Source organism: Salmo salar, chromosome 19 (assembly GCF_965601325.2).
Source record: "Salmo salar chromosome 19, fSalSal1, whole genome shotgun sequence".
Lineage (NCBI taxonomy): Eukaryota > Metazoa > Chordata > Actinopteri > Salmoniformes > Salmonidae > Salmo > Salmo salar.
The window spans coordinates 11,969,687-11,994,225 of NC_138309.1; the positions used below are offsets into that span (position 1 = coordinate 11,969,687).

The window sequence follows — 24,539 nt, forward strand, 5'->3', positions numbered from 1 at the left end:
CAGCCAGGGTCGCCCGCCAGCCGGGCGCAGCAGGAATCGCCTGCCAGCCGGGCGCAGTCAGGGTCGCCCTCCAGTCCTCCGACGCGGCCAGGGGCACCACCTAAGGGGGCGACGCCGAGGGTGGAGCGGAGTCCACGTCCCGCACCTGAGCCGCCTCCAATATAGGTGGGTTGGGGAGGGGGGGTGTAGCACAGGTGCCGTCGTTGACGGCAGCCACCCTCCCTTCCCTCCCTTTAGTTTAGGGGGATTTTTCTGTTTGTTTTGGGGTATTTACTGGGTTTTGTGTAAGGTGCATCCGGGGTCTGCACCTTTGGGGGGGGGGGGGGGGGACTGTCACGTCCTGACCAGTATAAAGGATTATTTGCATTATTTGGTCAGGGCGTGGCAGAGGTATGTTTGTTTTGTATGGTGGTTTTTTTGTGTATAGCTTAGAGGGGTGTGTTATTTATGTGTTCCGGGGTTTTGTGGTGTATGTTTTAGTATGAGTAGGTTCTAGGTTAAGTTTTCTATGTGCAGATTTGGTTGCTGGACTCTCAGTTGGAGGCAGGTGTTTCTAGTTGCCTCTGATTGGGAGTCCTATAAGTAGGTGTGTGTTTTGTTTGTCACTTGTGGGTAGTTGTATGTTAGCACTGATTTTGTTTAGCCTGCTACACTGTTCCTGTCGTGAGTTTTGTTTATTGTTTTTTCCTCGTGTTCACATTTAAAATAAATGATAGGGAGCACGCAATCCGCTGCATATTGGTCCACTTTGTCCGACAGCGATTTCAACATATCTTCTGACGAAGAGGTTTGTGACACAAGTGTAACGGTAACGTATATTAATATACACTATATTATAAACTGGGTCGTTCGAGCCCTGAATGCTGATTGGCTGACAGCCATGGTATATCAAACCGTATACCATGGTTATGACAAAAACATGTATTTTTAGTGCTCTAATTACGTTGGTAACCAGTTTATAAGAGCAATAAAGCACCTCGGGGGTTTGTGCTTTACAGCCAATTTACCACGGCTAAGGGCTGTGTCCAGGTACTCCGCGTTGTGTTGTGCATAAGAACTGCCGTTAGCTGTGGTATATTAGCCATATACCACACCTCCTCGGGCTTTATTGCTTAAATATACACTATTTACAATCAATGCCTTCTCATGTAAATCGTCAAAATATACATCATTTTATTACCTTTATCAGTCTGCTTATATTTCATTCACGTTTTTATTTAATCTGCTTTTGTCATTACTTTAACGTTTTTCATTTAACTTAATTAACTGTTCAGTCTATTGATACACAACAACCTTTTGGAAGGGATGTGAGAGAGAGAGAGAGAAAGAGAGTGAGAGAGTGTGTGTGAGTGTGGGTGCGTGCGTGGCATAAAGATGTCAGGGGACAGATTTGAACAAAGAGAACTGATATCTGTTGGCTAGTCTGTCACTGTCATTGCCTGCCTGTCAACTGAGGACTTGTCCTGAAAGACAGATCAGCTGGGGAAAATATGACATTGATTTAAACCAAATAAGATATATCACTTGTCTTCTCCTTCTACCTCTCTCTAATAATAAGAATGAATAATGGGGGGGGGGGGGGGGGGGGGGGGGACACACCCACTGCCAGGACATCCAACAAATGAAAGAGAGAATCTTTCTGCCATTATTTTGATGGGATGTTGCAAATACTGTAAATAGTGTAAAAAAATGACAAAGGTGTTCGAAAAATATAGAGCTGTTAAAGATCAAAGAGCAAGTGCTGGCTTAGGGCCGGGGTGCAAAACTCCAATCCTTGAGGGTAGCTGGGTCTAGTTGTTGCATTTCCTGCCCCTTTAAGAGCAGGAAACACAGAGAGCATGGAGGGAAAGAGAGAGAGAGGGAAATGGAAGGGAAGTAGGGAAAGAGTTAAGGAGGAGCTGTGTGATGTCACTTTCCTGAAGTGAAAGTAAATGAGAAGCAGAGGTTCTGCGCAAACTTTCTCTTGCTCTTCACAAAACATTCTACACAGCTGCACTGAGGCACCCTTTTGTCGTAAAAGAAAAAAGTACAAGCATAATCAGGTAAGGAGACAGAGAGAGAGAATTTGTGCAAGAAGACTTTAATTGTAAGAAAGCATAAAATCTAAGTAAATGTATTATAATGACTACTTTGAATAGCAAGGGATAAATCCTGTCTTGTGTTTATTTCAATCATGTAGTCAAGTGAATGGCAGCATTAGTGAAAGATTGTGGTGTGGACAGGTATCAAGTAAGGAATGTTCTTAGTAAACACAGCTATAAAAGACGAATAAGTCCAGGAAGTCCTTTTATAGTTATTTTGTATTCCAGATATGGCGTCCTTGAACAGTCTGCTGCCTGAGGAGCAATTCCAGTGCTCTATCTGTCTGGATGTTCTCACTGATCCGATCACCACTCCATGTGGACACAACTTCTGCCAGGCCTGTATCAGCAGGTACTGGAAAAGCACTGAACAGTGCCAGTGTCCAATGTGTAAGGAGACCTTTGACAAAAGGCCTAAGCTCAAAATCAACACAACACTCCGAGAGGTTGTGAATCATTTTAAGGGGATACAAGTCAGAGACAGAGATGAGTCCCCTGCTGCGCCTGGAGAAGTGGTCTGTGATGTCTGCACTGTGACGAAGCTCAAGGCCCTGAAGTCCTGCATGGAGTGTCTGACCTCTTTCTGTGAGACTCATCTGCAGCCTCATCAGATAGCCCCAGCCCTGAAGAGACACAAGTTGATCAACCCTGTGGAGAACCTGGAAGACAGGATGTGCAAGAAGCACAAGAAACCCCTGGATCTGTTCTGTAAGACTGACCAAATGTGTGTGTGTCAGTTCTGCACTGTGACAGACCACAAGGGCCATCACGCCGTCCCTCTGAGGAAGGAGTTCGGAGAGAAGAAAGCTGAGCTGGGAAAGAGAAAGAATCAAGTGCAGCAGATGATCCAGAAGTGCCTACAGAAGGTTAAAGAGATCAAACACTCAGCGGAGCTCAGCAACAGAGATGCAGAGAGAGAGAGAGAAGAAAGCGAACAGGTCTTCACCACTCTAGTCCGCTCCATGCAGAGAAGCCAGGCTGAGGTGTCTAAGATGATTGGAGAGAAGCAGAAAGCAACCATGCGGCAGGCTGAGGGGCTCATTAAAGAGCTGGAGCAGGAAATCACTGAGCTACAGAGGAGACACTCAGAGCTGGAGCAGCTCTCACACTCTAAGGATCATCTCCACCTCCTCCAAAGCTTGCCATCCCTGTGCCCCCTTACATCCACCAAGGACTGGTCTGATGTCAGTATAACCCGGAACCAGAGCAAGTGGAATGTGCAGAAAGACATATCCCAACTGGATAAAAAGGTGAAGAGAGCACTTTCTGAACTTGAGGAGAAATTGAATAATGTATTGGAGAAGTCAAAGGGTGATGAGCTGAAGAGGATGCAGCAGTATGCAGTGGATGTCACTATGGACCCTGATACAGCACATCCCCTTATCATTGTATCTGGCAATGGGAAACTAGTGAGAACAGGTCACTTTGAACAGAACCACTTTTACAACCTAAAGAGGTTTAGAAGTCGTGTAGCTGTTTTGGCAAAGGAGGGCTTCTCCTCTGGGAGATTCTACTATGAGGTGCAGGTGAAGGGGAAGACTGGGTGGAATGTAGGAGTGGCCAAAGAGTCGATTAATAGAAAGACAGTTGGATTATACCCAGAGCAAGGATTCTGGACCATGTGGTTGTCTTTTCAGGTTGACTATGAGGCCTGCACAGACCCCCATACCCCCCTCTCACTGAAGAGCAAGCCGGAGAAGTTGGGGGTGTTTGTGGATTATGAGGAGGGTCAAGTCTCCTTCTATGATGTGGACACCAGGTCTCATATCTTCTCTTTCACCGGCTGCACCTTTACAGGGAAGCTCTATCCATACTTGAACCCCTTTGATGATTATGATGGCTCAAATTCAGCACCAATGATCATCACCCCTGTTAACCAGACACTCTGAGGGTGACATTGTGACAGTGCTAAAATGGGGGCATTTGTAATACTGATCCAAATGGTAATTTAAAGTAACCCATAACCTTTTAGGACACATACATAATATTTGTATTACTTTTATCAGACCTACTAACCTGCTTGTATTTAATACGTTTTTGTCAGCTAACATTGTTTGACGGTGAAATGTAAAGCTTTCATTGGATTGAATTTGGTTTCCTGATCTAATGGAAACACTGTGACCATTGTGAAACTGACCCAGTGAACTTATAGTGAACTCAGAAATGTGTATTTGAGTATCTGGTATTAAAAGGTCCAATGCAGTTTTTATCTCAATATCAAATAATTTCTGGGTAACAATGAAGTACCTTACTATGATTATCAGTGGTGGGAGCAAATCACTAAGGTCCAGGTCTCAAGTCGAGTCCCAAGTAGAACAGGTCGAGTCTCGAGTCAAGTCCAAGTCGTGCATTCTAAGAACAAGTCAAGTAGAGTCACAAGCTTTTTGAAGTCAAGTCTCAAGTCAAGAAAAAAAATATATACAGTATATATCTTTGTCTATTTATTGAGGCTACCAGACAGCCCTTTCCAGTATCTTGTCCTAAACATATTTTGAATATGTAATAATACATTTTAACAAATTCCCAATGCAAGTAAATTAACCTCTCTAGGATAGGTGGCACCAAATCGTCCCACCTACGTAACAGCCAGTGTAAACCCGTGGCGCGTTATTCAAAAACCTCAAAAATGCAAAAACTTCAATATGACTATTTTACACCATTTTAAAGACAAGACTCTCGTTAATCTAACCACACTGTCTGATTTCAAAAAGGCTTTACAACGAAAGCAAAACATTAGATTATGTCAGCAGAGTACACAGCCAGAAATAATCAGACACCCATTTTTCAAGCTAGCATATAATGTCACATAAACCCAAACCACAGCTAAATGCAGCACTAATCTTTGATGATCTTCATCAGATGACAACCCTAGGACATTATGTTATACAATACATGCATGTTTTGTTCAATCAAGTTCATATTTATATCAAAAACCAGCTTTTTACATTAGCATGTGACTAGCATGTGACTAGCATTCCCAACGAACACTGCCGGTGAATTTACAAAATTACTCACGATAAACGTTCACAAAAAGCATAACAATTATTTTAAGAATTATAGATACAGAACTCCTCTATGCACTCGATATGTCCGATTTTAAAATAGCTTTTCGGTGAAAGCACATTTTGCAATATTCTCAGTAGATAGCCCGGCATCACAGGGCTAGCTATTTAGACACCCAGCAAGTTTAGCACTCAGAAAAGTCACATTTACTATAAGAAAAATGTTATTACCTTTGCTGTCTTCGTCAGAATGCACTCCCAGGACTTCTACTTCAATAACAAATGTTGGTTTGGTTCAAAATAATCCATAGTTATATCCAAACAGCGGCGTTTTGTTCGTGCGTTCAAGACACTATCCGAAAGGGTAAATAAGGGTGACGAGCATGGCGCAATTCGTGACAAAAAAATTCTAAATATTCCATTACCGTACTTCGAAGCATGTCAACCGCTGTTTAAAATCAATTTTTATGCCATTTTTCTCATAAAAAAGCGATAATATTCCGACCGGGAATCTGCGTTTAGGTAAACAGACAAAAGAAAATAAAGCATTCGGTCGACTCGGGCACGCGCCCAAGCCCATAGTACTCTGAGCGGCCACTTGCCAAAAGCGATAATGTGTTTCAGCCAGAGCCTGCCTCGATATCGTTCAGCTTTTTCCCGGGCTCTGAGAGCCTATGGGAGCCGTAGGAAGTGTCACGTTAGAGCAAAGATCCTCAGTCTTCAATAAAAAGAGCCAAGATGAAACACCACTTGTCAGACAGGCCACTTCCTGCATGGAATCTTCTCAGGTTTTGGCCTGCCATTTGAGTTCTGTTATACTCACAGACACCATTCAAACAGTTTTAGAAACTTTAGGGTGTTTTCTATCCAAAGCCAATAATTATATGCATATTCTAGTTACTGGGCAGGAGTAGTAACCAGATTAAATCGGGTACGTTTTTTATCCAGCCGTGTCAATACTGCCCCCTAGCCCTAACAGGTTAAGTAAATTATACATTTCAAGCAATTTCATACCAAAAGACCAGCAGGCAAATGATAGTAGTTGTTGCTTGGTGCCCCATTGCTGGTGAGCTTGCAAAATAAACATTTAATATTCTTGATCACCAAACATTTTTGGAGTTGCATATCTTTACGGCAATCGTCTCTCCCTACAATTGGACATTTGTGCTGCACCCGATCCTATAGCTGCACCAAATCAGCAATTTATTCACTAGCTCAGTGGTTCTCAAAATGTTTGTAAAACAGCGTTTTACACCTGCATTATGTGTAAAACTTTAATTTCAAAATGCAGGTGTAAAACGCAGTTTTACAAAATGTTTGAGAACCTCTGTGCTAGCGAACAGATTGCAGATTGCCTGTACAGCTATTGGATTGGTTGCAGCGCAAATGTCGAATAGTAGAGAGAGATGGTGCAGGTGTCGTCAGCCAATATCAACTAGGGATATCAGGAGGTTGCAGGAGACGGATGGAAAGCATGGTCTGTCTTAGCTTTCAAAAACTCTAGGCAGCATTCTGGCTTCACCCTACAGTTCTGACATTAGCTTTGCCCACTACTGCCTCATGTGAACTACAATCCTGACCCTGTGTTTTAATAGGCATCACTTGCGATATGGCTTTCGAAACATATGGCCCTTATCTTCCAACAACAGGAAAAAATCCTTCAAATAAAATGACTTGTCCTGAAAGATTCATACAGCTATGGGTGCTTCCATCCGATGAAACTACACTTACGCTACACAGGAATGCGGAGCAAGCTAGATAGCTAATTAGCACAGCTATCAGAGATATAGCCAGTAGCCACCAACACTAGAACTATCTGAAATATGAAAATGATCAATGAAATCACCAGGCCGCCTAATGTTATTGTTCTGGCAAAGACGCGTTCATAGTAGATTGCTAAACTGTACACAGTATATGGATAACTTTTGTATGGATAATATAAACATAGGTTTACTCTGTTTTTACCAGGCAAAACTGGAGAAAATTAAACAAGTGCTAACTGGATATGCGCCCGCCTTTGCATGCAAATGACTGCTCAACAATCAAGACGCACAACTTTTTGGTTCTAAAGCACAGATTAGATGTTTTTTAAACAATAATTTTGTCATGATCGTCGTAAGAACTGGACCAAGGCGCAGCGTGATTAAAGTTCCACATAATTTATTCAAGCAAAACTTCCAAACAAAAAGAAACAAACAACAAACCGTGACATCAGCGGTGCAACATGCAGTAACTCAAAACAATATCCCACAAAATACAGTGGGGAAATGGCTGCCTAAATATGATCCCCAATTAGAGGCAACGATTACCAGCTGCCTCTAATTGGGAACCATACCAAGCACACCAACATAGAAATAATAAACCTAGAACACCCCCTAGTCATGCCCTGACCTACTATACCATAGAGAACCAAGGGCTCTCTCTGGTCAGGGCGTGACACATTTTGTGCAATACCGTAGGCCTATGTTGGAAACCAGATCAAATAGGAAAAGGTATAAATATAAAATACAAATAGTATATGTAGACAATTAAAGTATGAAAAATATGTATTTTTCCCATTCAGTTTCATACTCTCGACCCCCCCAGAACCTTCTCCACTTTGAGAACCACTGTGCTAGCTCACATGACCTGTCTTGATTGACAGTTTGCTGGTCCAATCAGAGGGCAGAGAGTGCGCATCACTAGGCAAATCTGTTGCACTTTTATTTTATTTGCAAGTGCGAGGCTGCTTGTGTCTACGGTCTCTGGCTGTGTGGAGAGTAATCCAGGGACACACTATGCCAGAAAATGACAAAACGTTACAAAACCTGGCCAGATAAATTCAAGTCATCAGTCTCAAGTCAAAGTTGAGTCATGAGTCAAGTCAAGTCTCAAGAAATTTTATTTTATTTCAAGTCGAGTCTCAAGTCATCAAATGTGTAACTCAAGTCAGACTTGAGTCCAAGTCATGTGACTTGAATCGAGACCTCTGGTGATTTAAAAAAAAATTAAAATGGTCAAAAATAAAAAATAGCTTCTTAGCAAAGAGTAGTTTCTTAAGCAAGAATTTAACTAGGACTGTCTTGGAGTGGTCTGAGTGGGGAGGGGAAAACTGAAAACTAGCTGTTATTGGAACTCTCCATCTTCTAGGTCGGTTTCAATAAAACGTCACAATACGTTCAATTTGCTACGCTAAAACCATTGACAACTACGTGCCGTTTTCAAGGGATTGTGAAATACAGTTGCAAGAAAAAGTATGTGAAGCCTTTGGAATTACCTGGATTTCTGCATAAATTGGTCAAAAATATGTGATCTGATCTTCCTCTAAGTCACAACAATAGACAAACACAGTGGCTTAAACTAATAACACACAAATTATTGTATTTTTCTTGTCTATATTGAATACATAATTTAAACATTCACAGTGTAGGTTTGAAAAAGTATGTGAACCCCTAGGCTAATGACTTCTCCAAAAGATAATTGGAGTCAGGAGTCTGCTAACCTGGAATCCAATCAATGAGACGAGATTGGCAATGTTGGTTAGAGCTGCCCTGCAATATAAAAAAAACACTCACAAAATGTGAGTTTGCAATTCACATGAAGCATTGCCTGATGTGAACCATGCCTCATACAAAAGAGATCTCAGAAGACCTAAGATGAATAATTGTTGACTTGCATAAAGCTGGAAATGGTTACAAAAGTATCTCTGAAAGCCTTGATGTTCATCAGTCCACGGTAAGACAAATTGTCTATACTATAAATGGAGAAGGTTCAGCACTATTGCTACTCTCCCTAGGAGTGGCCATCCTGCAAAGATGACTGCAAGAACACAGCGCAGAATGATCAATGAGGTTAAGAAGAATCCTATCAGCTAAAGACTTACAGAAATCTCTGGAACAAGCAAACATCTCCGACGAGTCTACGATACGTGAAACACTAAACAAGAATAGTGTTCATGGGAAGACACCATGGTAGAAGCCACTGCAGTCCAAAAAAACATTGCTGCACATCTGAAGTTTGCAAAAGAGCACTTGGATGTTCCAGTAGCTACTTCCAGCACTACTGGCAAAATATTCTGTGGACAGATTAACTAAAGTTGAGTTGTTTGGAAGGAACACACAACACTATGTGTGGAGAGAAAAAAAGGCACAGCACACCAACATCAAAACCTCATGTGATGTCACCAGGTAGGCCAAAACTCCACCCCACCAAAACAAGCAGAAATTTCAGGCGGTCTTTTCAAACTGCTCTTACACTAAAAGGGCATTATCATTTTCAGTTATTCCAACGTCATAGTGTGGATATATCTCACAGGGGTTTATATCAGATGGTGCCAGAGGGGATGGCTGTTTTATGGGCTCTTAACCAACCATGCTATTTTTTTTTTTTCAAATTGTTTGTAACTTATTTTGTAGATAATGTTGCTGCTACCATCTCTTATGACCGAAAAGAGCTTCTGGACATCAGAACAGCAATTACTCACCTTGAATTGGACGAATAATTTCTCTTTAACGAGTCGGACGAGAGGGATTTACTCCAGACACCCGACCAGGCCCTCATCCCCGTCATTCGCAGGAGAAAGAGACGGATGTTTTGTGGAAGGAGAACAGGGTGCCTTGTGAGGATCTGGTGACAAGTGGCTAATTTGCCTTTGCTATCGGTGCTATCGGTACTATTGGCTAACGTACAATAGCTGGATAATAAAGTGGACGAACTAAAAGCACGTACATCCTACCAACGGGACATTAAAAACTGTCCCTGTATATAGCCTCGCTATTATTTTACTGCTGCTCTTTCTTTATTTGTTACTTTTATCTCTTATGTTTTTGTATTTTTCTTAACTGCATTGTTGGTAAGTAAGCATTTTACTGTAAGGTTGTATTCGGTGCATGTGACAAATAATTGATTTGATTCGATTTCTGACTGCAGTGGCCTTTTTAAAATACCTTTCTGTGTACTTGAGTATTTTCACATACACAGTCCAAAACATGTACTTTTATTTGAGTTTTTTAATGGTTATTTGTAAAAAAACAAATAGTCTACCAAATTGTATATGAGGGTATTTTCAAATGCATGGGAGTGTAATTGAGTCAGTGTATTTTAAAATGCTTTCCAAGGGTATTTCCAAATACATTAAAATATCCAACTACTTATTTTTTCAAATAAAAGCTATCTGAATAATTACTTCAATGTATGTAAAGTAATTTAGATATTTGAAATGGTATTTTAATCCAGGTCTGCCCAATAGATACAGTGTGAGGAGCACTAGAGGACAAGCAATCATCCCAGGGACCCCTGCTATTTTACATTTCTAAACCACCTTAGATCCTTCAACCTCTCCCCTCATCAATCTGCCTTTCTCCAGTCTGCTCTATCTGCCTCTCCCCTCCCCCCCTCCTAAACCTATCAGCAGAGTAACCAGCAACCTCTGGCACCACAGCAAACTGCCAGGACATCCAGCAATGATGCAACAACCTTTGGAAAGGATGTTGGTTGGCTGGTGTGTGAGTGTGCGTGGCATAAAGATGTCAGGGGACAGTTTTATCAAAGAAAACTGGTATTTGGTGGCTAGACTGTCACTGTCAGCTGATGACTGGGGAAAGTATGACAATAATTTAAACCAAATAAGATATATCACTTGTCTTCTCTCTCTCTGTGTCCAATCCTTCCTATGACTTTTACCCCTCTCTAGTAGTCCTGGCAGAAAGGCGAGACTACTCGCTAAGTTGTATGGAGGGAATCAATGTGGCCTTATTGCATAGACCACAACATTACGAGGGGGGCAACGTTCTCTGTAACACCAATTGTATGGTAATACATAATAAAAAATATATATATTTCACCTTTATTTAACCAGGTAGGCCAGTTGAGAACAAGTTCTCATTTACAACTGTGACCTGGCCAAGATAAAGCAAAGCTGTGCGACTCAACAACAGAGTTACACATGGAATAAACAAACATAGTCAATAACACAATAGAAAAGTCTATATACAGTGTGTGCAAATGAGGTAAGATAAGGGAGGTAAGACAATAAATAGGCCATAGTGAAGAAATAATTACAATTTAGCAATTAAACACTGGAGTGATAGATGTGCAGAGGATGAATGTGCAGGTAGAGATACTGGGGTGCAAAGGAGCAATTTGCTGAGTAGAGTGTTGGAGGCTATTTTGTAAATGACATCACCGAAGTCAAGTATTGGTAGGATAGTCAGTTTTACGAGGGTATGTTTGGCAGCATGAGTGAAGGATGCTTTGTTGCGAAATAGGAAGCAAATTCTACATTGAATTTTGGATTGGAGATGCTTAATGTGAGTCTGGAAGGAGAGTTTGCAGTCTAACCAGACACCTAGGTATTTGTAGTTGTCCACATGTTCTAAGTCAGAACCGTCCAGAGTAGTGATGCTGGACGGACGGGCAGGTGCGGGAAGCAATCGGTTGAAGAGCATACATTTAGTTTTACTTAAATTTAAGAGCAGTTGGAGGCCACGGAAGGAGAGTTGTATGGCATTGAAGCTCATCTGGAGGTTAGTTAACACAGTGTCCAAAGAAGGGCCAGAAGTATACAGAATGGTGTCGTCTGCGTAGAGGTGGATCAGAGAATCACCAGCAGCAAGAGCGACATCATTGATGTATACAGAGAAAGAGTCGGCCAATGAATTGATCCCTGTGGCACCCCCATAGAGACTGCCAGAGGTCTGGACAATAGGCCCTCCGATTTGACACACTGAACTCTGTCTGAGAAGTAATTGGCGAACCAGGCGAGGCAGTCATTTGAGAAACCAAGGCTGTTGAGTCTGCCGATAAGAATGTGGTGATTGACAGAGTCGAAAGCCTTGGCCAGGTCGATGAATACAGCTGCACAGTATTGTCTCTTATCGATGGCGGTTATGATGTCGTTTAGGACCTTGTGCGTGGCTGAGGTGCACCCATGACCAGCTCGGAAAGCAGATTGCATAGCGAGGAAGGGCTGTTGACCGGGGTAGGGGTAGCCAGGTGGAAAGCATGGCCAGCCGTAGAAAAATGCTTATTGAAATTCTCAATTATCGTGGATTTATCGGTGGTGACAGTGTTTCCTAGCCTCAGTGCAGTGGGCAGCTGGGAGGAGGTGCTCTTATTCTCCATGGACTTTACAGTGTCCCAGAACTTTTTGGAGTTTGTGCTACAGCATGCAAATTTCTGTTTGAAAAAGCTAGCCTTTGCTTTCTTAACTGCCTGTGTATATTGGTTCCTAACTTCCCTGAAAAGTTGCATATCGTGGGGGCTATTCGATGCTAATGCAGTACGCCACAGGATGTTTTTGTGCTGGTCAAGGGCAGTCAGGTCTGGAGTTAAACAAGGGCTATATCTGTTCCTGGTTCTACATTTTTTGAATGGGGCATGCTTATTTAACCTGTTAGGGCTAGGGGGCAGTATTGACACGGCCGGATAAAAAACGTACCCGATTTAATCTGGTTACTACTCCTGCCCAGTAACTAGAATATGCATATAATTATTGGCTTTGGATAGAAAACACCCTAAAGTTTCTAAAACTGTTTGAATGGTGTCTGTGAGTATAACAGAACTCATATGGCAGGCCAAAACCTGAGAAGATTTCAAGCAGGAAGTGGCCTGTCTGAGAAGTAGTGTTTCATCTTGGCTCTTTTTATTGAAGACTCAGGATCTGTGCAATAACGTGACACTTCCTACGTCTTCCATAGGGTCTCAGAGCCCGGGAAAAAGTTGAACGATATCGAGGCAGGCTCTGGCTGAAACACTTTATCGCTTTTGGCAAGTGGCCACTCAGAGTACTATGGGCTTAGGCGCGTGCCCGCTTCGACCGAATGCTTTATTTTCCTTTGTCTGTTTATCTAAACGCAGATTCCCGGTCGGAATATTATCGCTTTTTTATGAGAAAAATGGCATAAAAATTGATTTTAAACAGCGGTTGACATGCTTCGAAGTACGGTAATGGAATATTTAGAATTCTTTTGTCACGAATTGCACCATGCTCGTCACCCTTATTTAGCCTTTAGGATAGTGTCTAGAACGCACGAACAAAACGCCGCTGTTTGGATATAACGATGGATTATTTTGGACCAAACCAACATTTGTTATTGAAGTAGAAGTCCTGGGAGTGAATTCTGACGAAGACAACAAAGGTAATAACATTTTTCTTATAGTAAATCTGACTTTGATGAGTGCTAAACCTGCTGGGTGTCTAAATAGCTAGCCCTGTGATGCCGGGCTATCTACTGAGAATATTGCAAAATGTGCTTTCACCGAAAAGCTATTCTAAAATCGGACATATCGAGTGCATAGAGGAGTTCTGTATCTATAATTCTTTAAATAATTGTTATGCTTTTTGTGAACGTTTATCGTGAGTAATTTAGTAAATTCACCGGCAGTGTTCGGTGGGAATGCTAGTCACATGCTAGTCACATGCTAATGTCAAAAGCTGGTTTTTGATATAAATATGAACTTGATTGAACAAAACATGCATGTATTGTATAACATAATGTCCTAGGGTTGTCATCTGATGAAGATCATCAAAGATTAGTGCTGCATTTAGCTGTGGTTTGGGTTTATGTGACATTATATGCTAGCTTGAAAAATGGGTGTCTGATTATTTCTGGCTGGGTATTCTGCTGACATAATCTAATGTTTTGCTTTCGTTGTAAAGCCTTTTTGAAATCGGACAGTGTGGTTAGATTAACGAGAGTCTTATCTTTAAAATGGTGTAAAATAGTCATATTTTTGAAAAATTGAAGTAATAGCATATCTAAGGATTTGAACAACGCGCCACAGGATTCAACTGGCTGTTGAGTAGGTGGGCGTCCCACCTAGCCCATAGAGGTTAAAGAATAACCAGGCATCCTCTACTGACGGAATGAGGTCATTATCCTTCCAGGATACTCGGTCCAGGTCGATTAGAAAGGCCTGCTCGCTGAATTGTTTTAGGGAGCATTTGATAGTGATGAGGGGTGGTCGTTTGACCGCAGACCCATTACGGACGCAGGCAATGAGGCAGTGATCGCTGAGATCCTGGTTGAAGACAGCAGAGGTGTATTTGGAAGGCAGGTTGGTTAGGATGATATCTATGAGGGTGCCCATGTTTATGGATTTGGGGTTGTACCTGGTAGGTTCATTGATCATTTGTGTGAGATTCAGGGCAACTAGCTTAGATTGTAGGACGGCCGGGGTGTTAAGCATGTCCCAGTTTAGGTCACCTAACAGTACGAGCTCTGAAGATAGATGGGGGGCAATCAATTCACATATGGTGTCCAGGGCACAGCTGGGGGCAGAAGGTGGTCTATAGCAAGTGGCAACGGTGAGAGACTTGTTAGACTTGTTTCTGGAAAGGTGGATTTTTGAAAGTAGAAGCTGAAATTGTTTGGGCATAGACCTGGATAGTAAGACAGAACTATGCAGGCTATCTCTGTAGTAGATTGCAACTCCACCCCCTTTGGCAGTTCTATGTTGTCGGAAAATGTTATAGTTAGGGATGGACATTTCTGGGTTTTTGGTGGCCTTCCTAAGCCAGGATTCAGACACGGCTAGGACATCCGGGTTGGTAGAGTGTGCTAAAGCAGTGAATAAAACAAACTTACATGCTGACCAAACCGGACACGTCACGTGCACGAGCATCGCAAAATAAATGTTGAATTCCATGTTATTCAATTATTGCACCCACACTGCTCGCGCGTGCCAACGAGCGTCTGCGATGCCAAGGGCTAAAATAGAACTCCTTTCTATTTCTGACGCAGATCGCGCTGCAAGTTCTGCCTCTCCCATCTCCTCATTGGTTTATAGAAGCAGGTACCGACGTGCCATCTCCTCATTGGTTATACCCACGTGGGTGATTGAAAGATGAAATGTTTTGCCGGTTGTCGTGGTAATACTATGAAAGTGTAGATGCCAATCACCATATAAGTTCAAAGATGAAAAAGCCTGGAAGGAGGAGAGATGACTAGAAACGATTCGGTTGGCCGTTTTATGTGTGGATTAATTGTCGGAGTAGAGGACCTTGTGCATTTCAGGTAAAATAACAACTCAATGTTTATATCCCATGACAAATTAGCTAGCAACAGCAAGCTAGCTAAATAGGACAAATTAGCTAGCAAGTGCAAGCTAACTAGCTAAATTGTCATACATGTTTAATGCTTTTCGACCTGTCCCCAAATTAATGTAATTGGTTCAGAGTTTGTTTTGATATTTTCACCTGCGTGTCGTGATCGCGTTTGGTGTAGGGGGACAAAATAAATGTATGCACGATAGCGCACGATGGCACACGCGCGCAGCCAGTTTGGGTTCTGTGTTAGGGAGGAGGCTTCAAATGTTAACATGCATGAAACCAAGGCTTTTACGGTTACAGAAGTCAATAAATGAGAGCGCCTGGGGAATGGGAGAGGAGCTAGGCACCGTAGGGCCTGGATTAACCTCTACATCACCAGAGGAACATAGGAGGAGTAGGATAAGGGTACGGCTAAAGGCTATAAGAACTGGTCGTCTAGTACGTTTGGAACAGAGAGTAAAAGGAGCAGGTTTCTGGGTGCGGTAGAATAGATTCAAGGCATAATGTACAGACAAAGGTATGGTAGGATGTGAATACAGTGGAGGTAAACCTAGGTATTGAGTGACGATGAGAGAGGTATTGTCTCTAGAGACAAACCAGGTGAGGTCACCGCATGTGTGGGAGGTGGAACAAAAGGGTTAGTTAATGCATATTGAGCAGGGCTGGAGGCTCTACAGTGCAATAAGACAATAATCACTAACCAAAACAGCAATGGACAAGGCATATTGACATAAGGGAGAGGCATGCGTAGTCGAGTGACCATAGGGTCTAGTGAGTAGCTAGGTGGGCTGGAAACACGGCGATTCAGACAGCTAGCGGGCCTTAGGGGGACGTCGCGACAGAAGAGTCTGTTGTAGCACCCTCATGCGGTTACGTCGGCAGACCAATCGTGATGGATCGGCAGGGCTCCGTGTAGTTTAAGGGTCCAGGCCAATTGGCAAAATAGGTATTTTATTCCAAGAAATTTAGTGATGGACCTCTTCAGCTAACAGTCCGATATGCTCTAGACTGCTACGCCATCTTGGATCCGGACTAAGAGATGGTCATAAAGAGATTTTGGTTTGATTTTCTTAGGATCCCCATTCGCCGATGCCAATTGCGACAGCTAGTCTTCCTAGCATCCGACACATTACGAAAAATACATTACCAACAAAAATACTTTACAATTGACCTACATTTAAAACACTAACATAGACTTATATGTAAAACAATACAAATAAAAACTACAACTAAACACACACAAATGTACACAAAATAAACAATACAACAAAAGAATCATAATGTGTGGGTGTGTGTAGAGTGTGTGTGTACATCTATCAGTTACACATACATGTAAGTACATACACACAAAAAGTAGGTCACATTGGGCATTGGGAGAGGTGTTCTGCCATGAGGTGTTTTATTATTATTTTTTACCAGGTTTGTTGTTCACTTGCGCTATATGAGATGGAAGGGAGTTCCATGCAATCATGTCTCTGTATAATACTGTACTGTGAAAAGACCCCTGGTGACGTGTCTGGTGGGGTAAGTGTGTGTGTCAATGCTGTATGTACAGTACCAGTCAAAAGTTTGAACACACCTACTCATTCCAGGGTTTTTCTTTATTTTACTATTTTCTACAATATAGAATAATAGTGAAGACATCAAAACTATGAAATAACACATATGGAATCATGTACTAACCAAAAAAGTGCAAAACAAATACAAATATATTTTATATTGAGATTCTTCAAAGTAGCCACCCTGAGAGCAGGTTTGTGTCTCCTTCTTCTGTACATAAAAACTGTTGAACATAATAGTGTCTTTGGAAAAGTGGTTCATATATCCCAAAGTCAATAGCGAATGTGACTATTTACATATTTATGTTGTCGTTAATGTATTTAAAGCCTATTTCAGCAAGTTATTCAAGTGTTTGCTGGCTTAGCTAGCCATGCTAACTAGCAACGTAAGTCAGTGTACCTATCTAAAATATATATTTTGTCCTGCCTAACCAGTGAACATGTGGCTGTGACCATCCCGCCAATACCTGTCATCACTGTTTGATATCTTTTACAGCAGGTATGCTTTACTGTATTTTTCAAATTTTCTAAACACAACGCATGTATACTATACGATCACTTTGTGCATTGAGAATGAGAGAGATATTCTGAGAGCAGTGAAGATGTGGCTGTGACCGTCCTGCCAATGCCTGTCATCACTGTTTGTTATCTTTTACTGCAGATAAAAACCAAGTCAACCTGAAGTATGGGGGTCCATGTGCCTTTCTTCTCAAATCAAATCAAATCAAACTTTATTTGTCACATGCACCAAATACAACAAGTGTAGACTTTACTGTGAAATGCTTTTCCTGAGGGGGAAAAGGTTTTGTTATGCCCTCTTCACAACTGTCTTGGTATGTTTGGACCATGATAGTTTGTTGGTGATGTAGACACCAAGGAACTTGAAACTCTCGACCCGCTCCACTTCAGCCCCGTCGATGTGACGGTCGCCTAGGATAGGGGGTGCCACAGCGCATTTTGAAAAAAATTCATGCCCATTTTAAACGGCCTACTACTCAAACTCAGAAGTTAGGATATGCATATAATTAATACTTGTGGATAGAAAACACCCTAAAGTTTCTAAAACTGTTTGAATGGTGTCTGTGAGTATAACAGAACTCATATGGCTGTCAAAACCCCGAGACAGATGGAAACAGGAAGTGGAATTCTGAATTGCGAACTCAACTTCATCACGTTGCCTATTAATCACACCGTGAGCTATGGTTCATTGAGCACTTCCTATTGCTTCCACTAGATGTCCCCAGTCTTTACAAAGTTATTTGAGACTCCTACTGTGAAAACTGACAGAATGACACGCTGTGGAACGTGGTCACACGGAGAGGGCCATCACCCTTATGACGCCGGCGCCCCTGGTTACCCTCCCCTTTCGAAACGTTTTGAAACACAATGCAATCATCCCCCTCGAATCTTATTGGAGCTCTGGTTGAAAAAGGCCCTAAAGATTTATGTTATACAACGTTTGACATGTTTGAACGAACCTAAATAAGAAAAAAATGCATTTTGTTGAAAGAGTAGCCCCGCGCACGTCGGAACTTTTGGTGCAGTCTTCAGAACACGCTAACAACAACAAGCTAATGGAACATAAAGGATTAACTTTTTCGAACTAAAATAAATTTGTTGTGGACCTGGGATTTCTGGAAGTGCCTAAGGATGAAGATAATCAAAGGTAAGGGATTATTGACAATAGTATACAAGACTAGATTTGATATGTGATTCTTCCAAGATGGCTAGCCTATTGCTATTGCTAGCCTATTGTTCTGAGTATCGCATCCCCTTTTATCGCAAAGTGTGATTACCCAGTAAAGTTATTTTTAAATCTGGCATTACAGGTGCTTTCAAGAGATATTCATCTATAAATCTTAGAATGACAATATTACATTTTAAAAATGTTTTCGAATAGTAATTTAGTAAATTGTAGCGCTGTTTCATCGGATGCATTTGAGGGAAAATAGTTAGTCAACGTTACGCACCGATGTAAAATGCTGTTTTTATATATAAATATGAACTTTATCGAACAAAAGAATGCATGTATTGTGTAACATGATGTCCTAGGTGTGTCATCTGATGAAGATTGTCAAAGGTTAGTGCTGCATTTAGCTGTTTTTTGGTTATTTGTTCAATCAAGTTCATATTTATATCAAAAAACAGCTTTTGACATTAGCATGTGACGTTCAGAACTAGCATACCCCCCGCAAACTTCCGGGGAATTTGCTAACAATTTACTAAATTACTCACGATAAACGTTCACAAAAAGCATAACAATTATTTTAAGAATTATAGATACAGAACTCCTCTATGCACTCGATATGTCCGATTTTAAAATAGCTTTTTGGTGAAAGCACATTTTGCAATATTCTTAGTACATAGCCCAGCCATCACGGGCTAGCTATTTAGACACCCGGCAAGTTTAGCACTCACCAATATCAGATTTACTATTATAAAAGTTTGATTACCTTTTGTTGTCTTCCTCAGAATGCACTCCCAGGACTGCTACTTCAATAACAAATGTTGGTTTGGTCCAAAATAATCCATCGTTATATCCGAATAGCGGCGTTTTGTTCGTGCGTCCCAGACACTATCCGAAATGGTAAATCAGGGTCGTGCGCATGGCGCAATTCGTGACAAAAAAAATCTAAATATTCCATTACCGTACTTCGAAGCATGTCAACCGCTGTTTAAGCTAATGGCGATATGATTTTTCGCTGGATGTCCGTCCCGCATACGGCTTAATGGGGGCCTGTTCGGCCCACTTTTTCCTGTAGTCCATGATCAGCTCCTTTATCTTCTCTGATCTCCTCCCTATAGGCTGTCTCATTGTTGTCTGTGATCAGAACAACCACTGTTGTGTCGTCAGCAAACTTAATGATCATTTAGGCATGTTACCTTCGCTTCCTTGGGCACAGGGACTATGGTGGTCTGCTTGAAACATGTAGGTATTACAGACTCAGTCAGGGAGAGGTTGAAAATGTCAGTGAAGACACTTGACAGTTGAGTACACGTCCTGGTAATCCGTCTGGCCCAGCGGCTTTGTGAATGTTGAGGGCTAGGGGGCAGTATTTTCACGGTCGGATGAAAAATGTACTCAATTTAAACAGGTTACTACTCTGTCCCAGAACTAGAATATGCATATTATTAGTAGATGTGGATAGAAAACACTCTGAAGTTTCTAAAACTGTTTGAGTGGTGTCTGTGAGTATAACAGAACTCATATGGCAGGCAAAAACCTGAGAAAAAGTCAAACAGGAAGTGGAAAATCTGAGGTTGTAGTTTTTTCAAGTGATTGCCTTGACTGTATACAGTGACTTAGGGTTCATTTTGCACTTCCTAAAGCTTCCACTAGATGTCAGCAGTCTTTAGAACGGTGTTTGAAGATTCTATGGTGAATTTGAAGTGAATACCAGCTGTGGTAAACTGGTGTCCCATTATAGGGCATGGGCTCAAGTCACGCGCAAGGACTTGGGAGCGAGCTGAGTTCATATTCACTCCTAAAGAGAACGGACAGGTCCAGTTGGAATTGTATTCAAGGTATATGATAAAAACAACCTAAAGATTGATTCTATTCATCGTTTGACATGTTTCTACAAACTGTAGTATAACTTTTTAGACTTTTCGTCTGGACTAAGTAAGCATGCGCGTAGTGGATTTGGATAGTGAACCTAACGCTCGAACAAAATTGATTATTTGGAAATAAATATGAACTATATCGAACATTTATTGTGGAGCTGGGATTCCTGGGAGTGCCTTCTGATGAAGATAATCAAAGGTAAGTGAATATTTATAATGTAATTTCTTAGTTTTATTGACTCCAAGATGGCGGGTTTCTGTTGGCTAGTTGTTAGTGTCATCTGGGCTGTACTCAGATTATTGCAAATTGTGCTTTCGCCGTGAACCTTTTTTGAAAACTGACAAAGCGGTAGCATTTAGGAGAAGTGTATCTATAATTCTGTGCATAACACTTCTATATTGATCAATGTTTACGATGAGAATTTACGTACTATGTGTGCTCATTGTGCTCATTCACCGATAACATTGGAGGGAAAACATTTCTCAACATTACGCGCCAATGTAAAATGTTGTTTTTGGATATAAATATGAACTTTATCGAGCAAAATATACATGTATTGTGTAACATAATGTCCTAGGAGTGTCATCTGATGAAGATTGTCAAAGGTTAGTGCTTCATTTTGCTGTGTTTTGGGTTTTTGTGATGCATCTAGTTGCTTGGAAAATGGCTGTGTGGTGTTTCTTGTGAAGTTTACTGTATGTCCTAACATAATCTAATTGTATGCTTTCGACGTAAAGCCTTTTTGAAATCGGACAATGTGGTTAGATTAACGAGAAGTTTATCTTTAAAATGGTGTAAAATAGTTGATTGTTTGAGAAAATGGAATTATGAGATTTTAGCTGTTTTAAATTTGGAGCTCTGATTTTCCACTGGCTGTTGTCAAAATCAATCCCGTTAACGGGATGAGAACGGGAAGGGGTCACCAACAGGTTAAAGGTTTTGTTCATATCGGCTACCGAGAGCGTTATCACATAGTCATGGTGCTCTCGTGCATGCTTCAGTGTTGCTGCCTGGAAGCGAGCATAAAAGGCATTTAGCTCGTCTAATAGGCTCGTGTTACTGGGCAGCTCGCGTCTGGGTTTCCCTTTGTAGTCCGTAATAGTTTTCAAGCCCTGCCACATCCGACGAGCGTAAGAACCGGTGTAGTAGGATTCAATCTTAATCCTGTATTGACGCTTTGCTTGTTTGATGGTTCGTCTGAGGGCATAGCGGCATTTCTTATAAGCGTCCGGATTAGTCTCTCGCTCCTTGAAAGTGGCAGGTCTAGCCTTTAGCTCGATGCGGATGTTGCCCTGTAATCCATGGCTTCTGGTTGGGATATGTATGTACAGTCACTGTGGGGACGACGTCATCGATGCACTTATTGATGAAGCCGATGACTGAGGTGGTGTACTCCTCAATGCCATTGGATGAATCCCGGAACATATTCCAGTCTGTGCTAGCAAAACAGTCCTGTAGTGTAGCATCCGCATCATCTGACCACTTCCGTATTGAGCGAGTCACTGATACTTCCTGCTCTGGTTTTTGCTTGCAAGCAGGAATCAGGAGGATAGAATTATGGTCAGATTTACCAAATGGAGTGCGGGGGAGAGCTTTGTATGCATCTCTGTGTGTGGAGTAAAGGTGGTCTAGGAATTTTTTTTCTCTGGTTTCATATGTGACATGTAGGTAAAAATTTGATATAAACTGATTTAAGTTAGCCTGCATTAAAGTCCCAGCCACTAAGAGCGCCGCTTCTGGGTGAGAATTTTCTTCTTTGCTTATGGCCTTATAGATTTGGTTGAGAGCGGTCTTAGTGCCAGCTTCGTTCTGTGGTAGTAAATAGATGGCTACGAATAAAATAGATGAGAACTCTCTTGGTAAATAGTGTGGTCTACAGCTTATCATAAGGTACTATACCTCAGGCGCGCAATAACTCGAGACTTCTTTAATATTAGATATCGTGCACCACCTGTTATTGATAAATAGACACACACCTCTCGTCTTACCAGAGGTAGCGTCTCTGTTCTGCCGGTGCATGGAAAATCCCGCTTGCTCTATATTGTCCGTATCGTCATTCAGCCACGTCTCAGTGAAACAAAAGATATTACAGTTTTTAATGTCCTGTTGGTAGGATAAACTTAATCATACGTCATCAATTTTATTTTCCAATGATTGCACGTTAGCAAGAAGAATGGATGGCAGTGGGAGTTTACTCGCTAGCTTACAGATTCTCAGAAGGCCGCCCCACCAGCGGCCTCTTTTCCTGCATATTTTCTTCACGCAAAAGGCGGGGATCTGGGCCTGTTCCAGTGAAAGCAGGATATCCTTCTCATCGGACTTGTTAAAGGAAAAAGTTTCTTCCAGTCCGCGATGAGTAATCGCTGTTCTGAAGTCCAGACGTTATTTTCGGTCATAAGAGACGGTAGCAGCAACATTATGCACACAATAAGTTACATAAAACGCAAAGAAACTAACAAAATATCACAACTGGTTGGGAGAATTTTAAACGTCAGCCATATTCTTCGGCGCCATCTTGTTCTGGGTGGCAATATGAAGTTGGCTACATATGCAAACAATTTGAAATTTTCAACACATAATGATCCTTATAAAAACAAGAAGCGATGCAGTCAGTCTCTCCTGAACTTTTAGCCAAGAGAGACATAGTGCATAGCATTGATATTATCCCTCTGACTACAGTGAAGGGCAAAACCTGCCAGTCTGTTCTAGGCCAGCTGCAGCTTAACGAGGTCCTTCTTTGCAGCACCTGACCATATGACTGGACAATAATCAAGATTAGATCAAACTAGAGCTTGCAAGACTTGCTTTGTGGAGTGTGGTGATAAAAAAAGGTAACCTTACAACCATTGAAATATGCTTTGACCATAACAGTTTACAATCTAAAGTAACACAAAGTAATTTAGTCTCCTCAACAGCCACAGCATTCATTATAACATTCAGCTGAGGTCTAGAACTTAGGGAATGATTTGTACCAAATACAATGCTCTTAGTTTTAGACATGTTCAGGACCACTTTATTACTGGCCACCCATTCTAAAACAGACTGCAAACTTTTTTTTAGGGTTGGAGTGATTTCACTAGCTGTGGTTCACTGCTTTTAGCCAAATCCTTTTAGAGCAAGCCAAATCATTTCATGTTTTGAAAAGTTATCCTAGATCAGGATTCATTGTTTGAATGTAAGATGCCAATTATTTGAGTGGATGAATCATCAGTGTAAAAAAGACCGTCCTACTAGACCGTCCTACTCCCCTCCTCTCTATCTAAATTTCCCTCATAGCCCCTTCAGTTTCCTTTGAGTCGCGTTTGTTTGGCTGTTCTGCCTAAATGAGTTATCCCTCACCCATCATGGCCCTGCCATTCCCAACCAATCAAAGAGCTTGGAAAGGTGCATCTGGACACTGCACCCACCCACTCAGGTCGGAGTATTATAGACATCCGAAGAAAGAAGACCCACATTTTCTGAGGACTATTTTTATTGTGGAGAGTAACTAGAATACCTGAATGTTGTGCGTGCTTCAAAATGTAAGTTGCAGGGGGGTTTATTGGGTTGCTTTTTACATGTTGTGTAATAATGTGTAATAACCACAAATGACTTAGTAGCTATGTTAAGTTTGCGGCCATAGTTTCTATTGTACAGCTATTACTATTCTTTAATGTTGGAGTTGCCAAAACTGCTTGGCATATTGTTTATAGTATGTAGCATTATGCCCCATTGCCATAAGTGTCACTGTTGTATTGATAAACATAGTTTTTCATGTGCACATGCTACCATGGCGTTTTCCATAGTGGCCTTTGTTAAAGTGGTTTTCCGCTGCCATGGGTGAGCTTCTAGAACCCTCCCAGATGGGTCTTGGAGCTTGTGAATGCGCAGAGTAATTTATGGCACTGTGGCGCTGGGGCAGATCAGATAAGATATCAGCAAGGAAGATTCTCGCACCGGGCTGGAGAGAGAGGGTGCCATACATTTTTATCTTGTCAGTCTCAGTAATTGGTTTCACTCTCTCTGACAAGATGTTTATCGCTTAGGTTAATATTTATGCTGATATGTTTATAGCCCTGTTTATATCTGTGTTATAGTGTAGTGTATTGTTATGTTTATTCAGTCATGTTTATATAGCCTATTTATATAGAATTATTATGCCATTTTATTGATACTGTTATGTTGTGTATGGATTTGCTTTATAGAACCACAATTAATCCGGATTAACTTGTTGGGGATAGGGGGCAGTATTTTCATGGCCGGATAAAAAACGTACCCGATTTAAACTGGTTACTACTCTTACCCAGAAACGAGAATATGCAT

At 41.5% G+C, this 24,539-nt stretch overlaps 2 protein-coding genes across 3 annotated transcripts in view; one reads left to right on the forward strand and one right to left on the reverse strand.

Annotated features, from left to right (window-relative positions):
- The window catches only part of neto1l (neuropilin (NRP) and tolloid (TLL)-like 1, like), a 188,912-nt gene that overhangs the window by 56,496 nt on the left and 107,877 nt on the right, over positions 1-24,539 (reverse strand). The gene's annotated exons all lie outside the window — the stretch shown is intronic.
- LOC106578430 (E3 ubiquitin-protein ligase TRIM39) lies at positions 1,922-4,290 on the forward strand. The gene is made up of 2 exons (XM_014157197.3): positions 1,922-2,042; positions 2,310-4,290. Exon 2 carries the CDS (start codon positions 2,312-2,314, stop codon positions 3,968-3,970), a length of 1,659 nt encoding a protein of 552 aa, XP_014012672.1. The 5' UTR covers positions 1,922-2,042; positions 2,310-2,311; the 3' UTR covers positions 3,971-4,290.

What these genes read in the sequence shown, in the direction of transcription:
- LOC106578430 (XM_014157197.3), top strand. Translation starts at nt 2,312, where the DNA reads ATGGCGTCCTTGAACAGTCTGCTGCCTGAGGAGCAATTCCAGTGCTCT.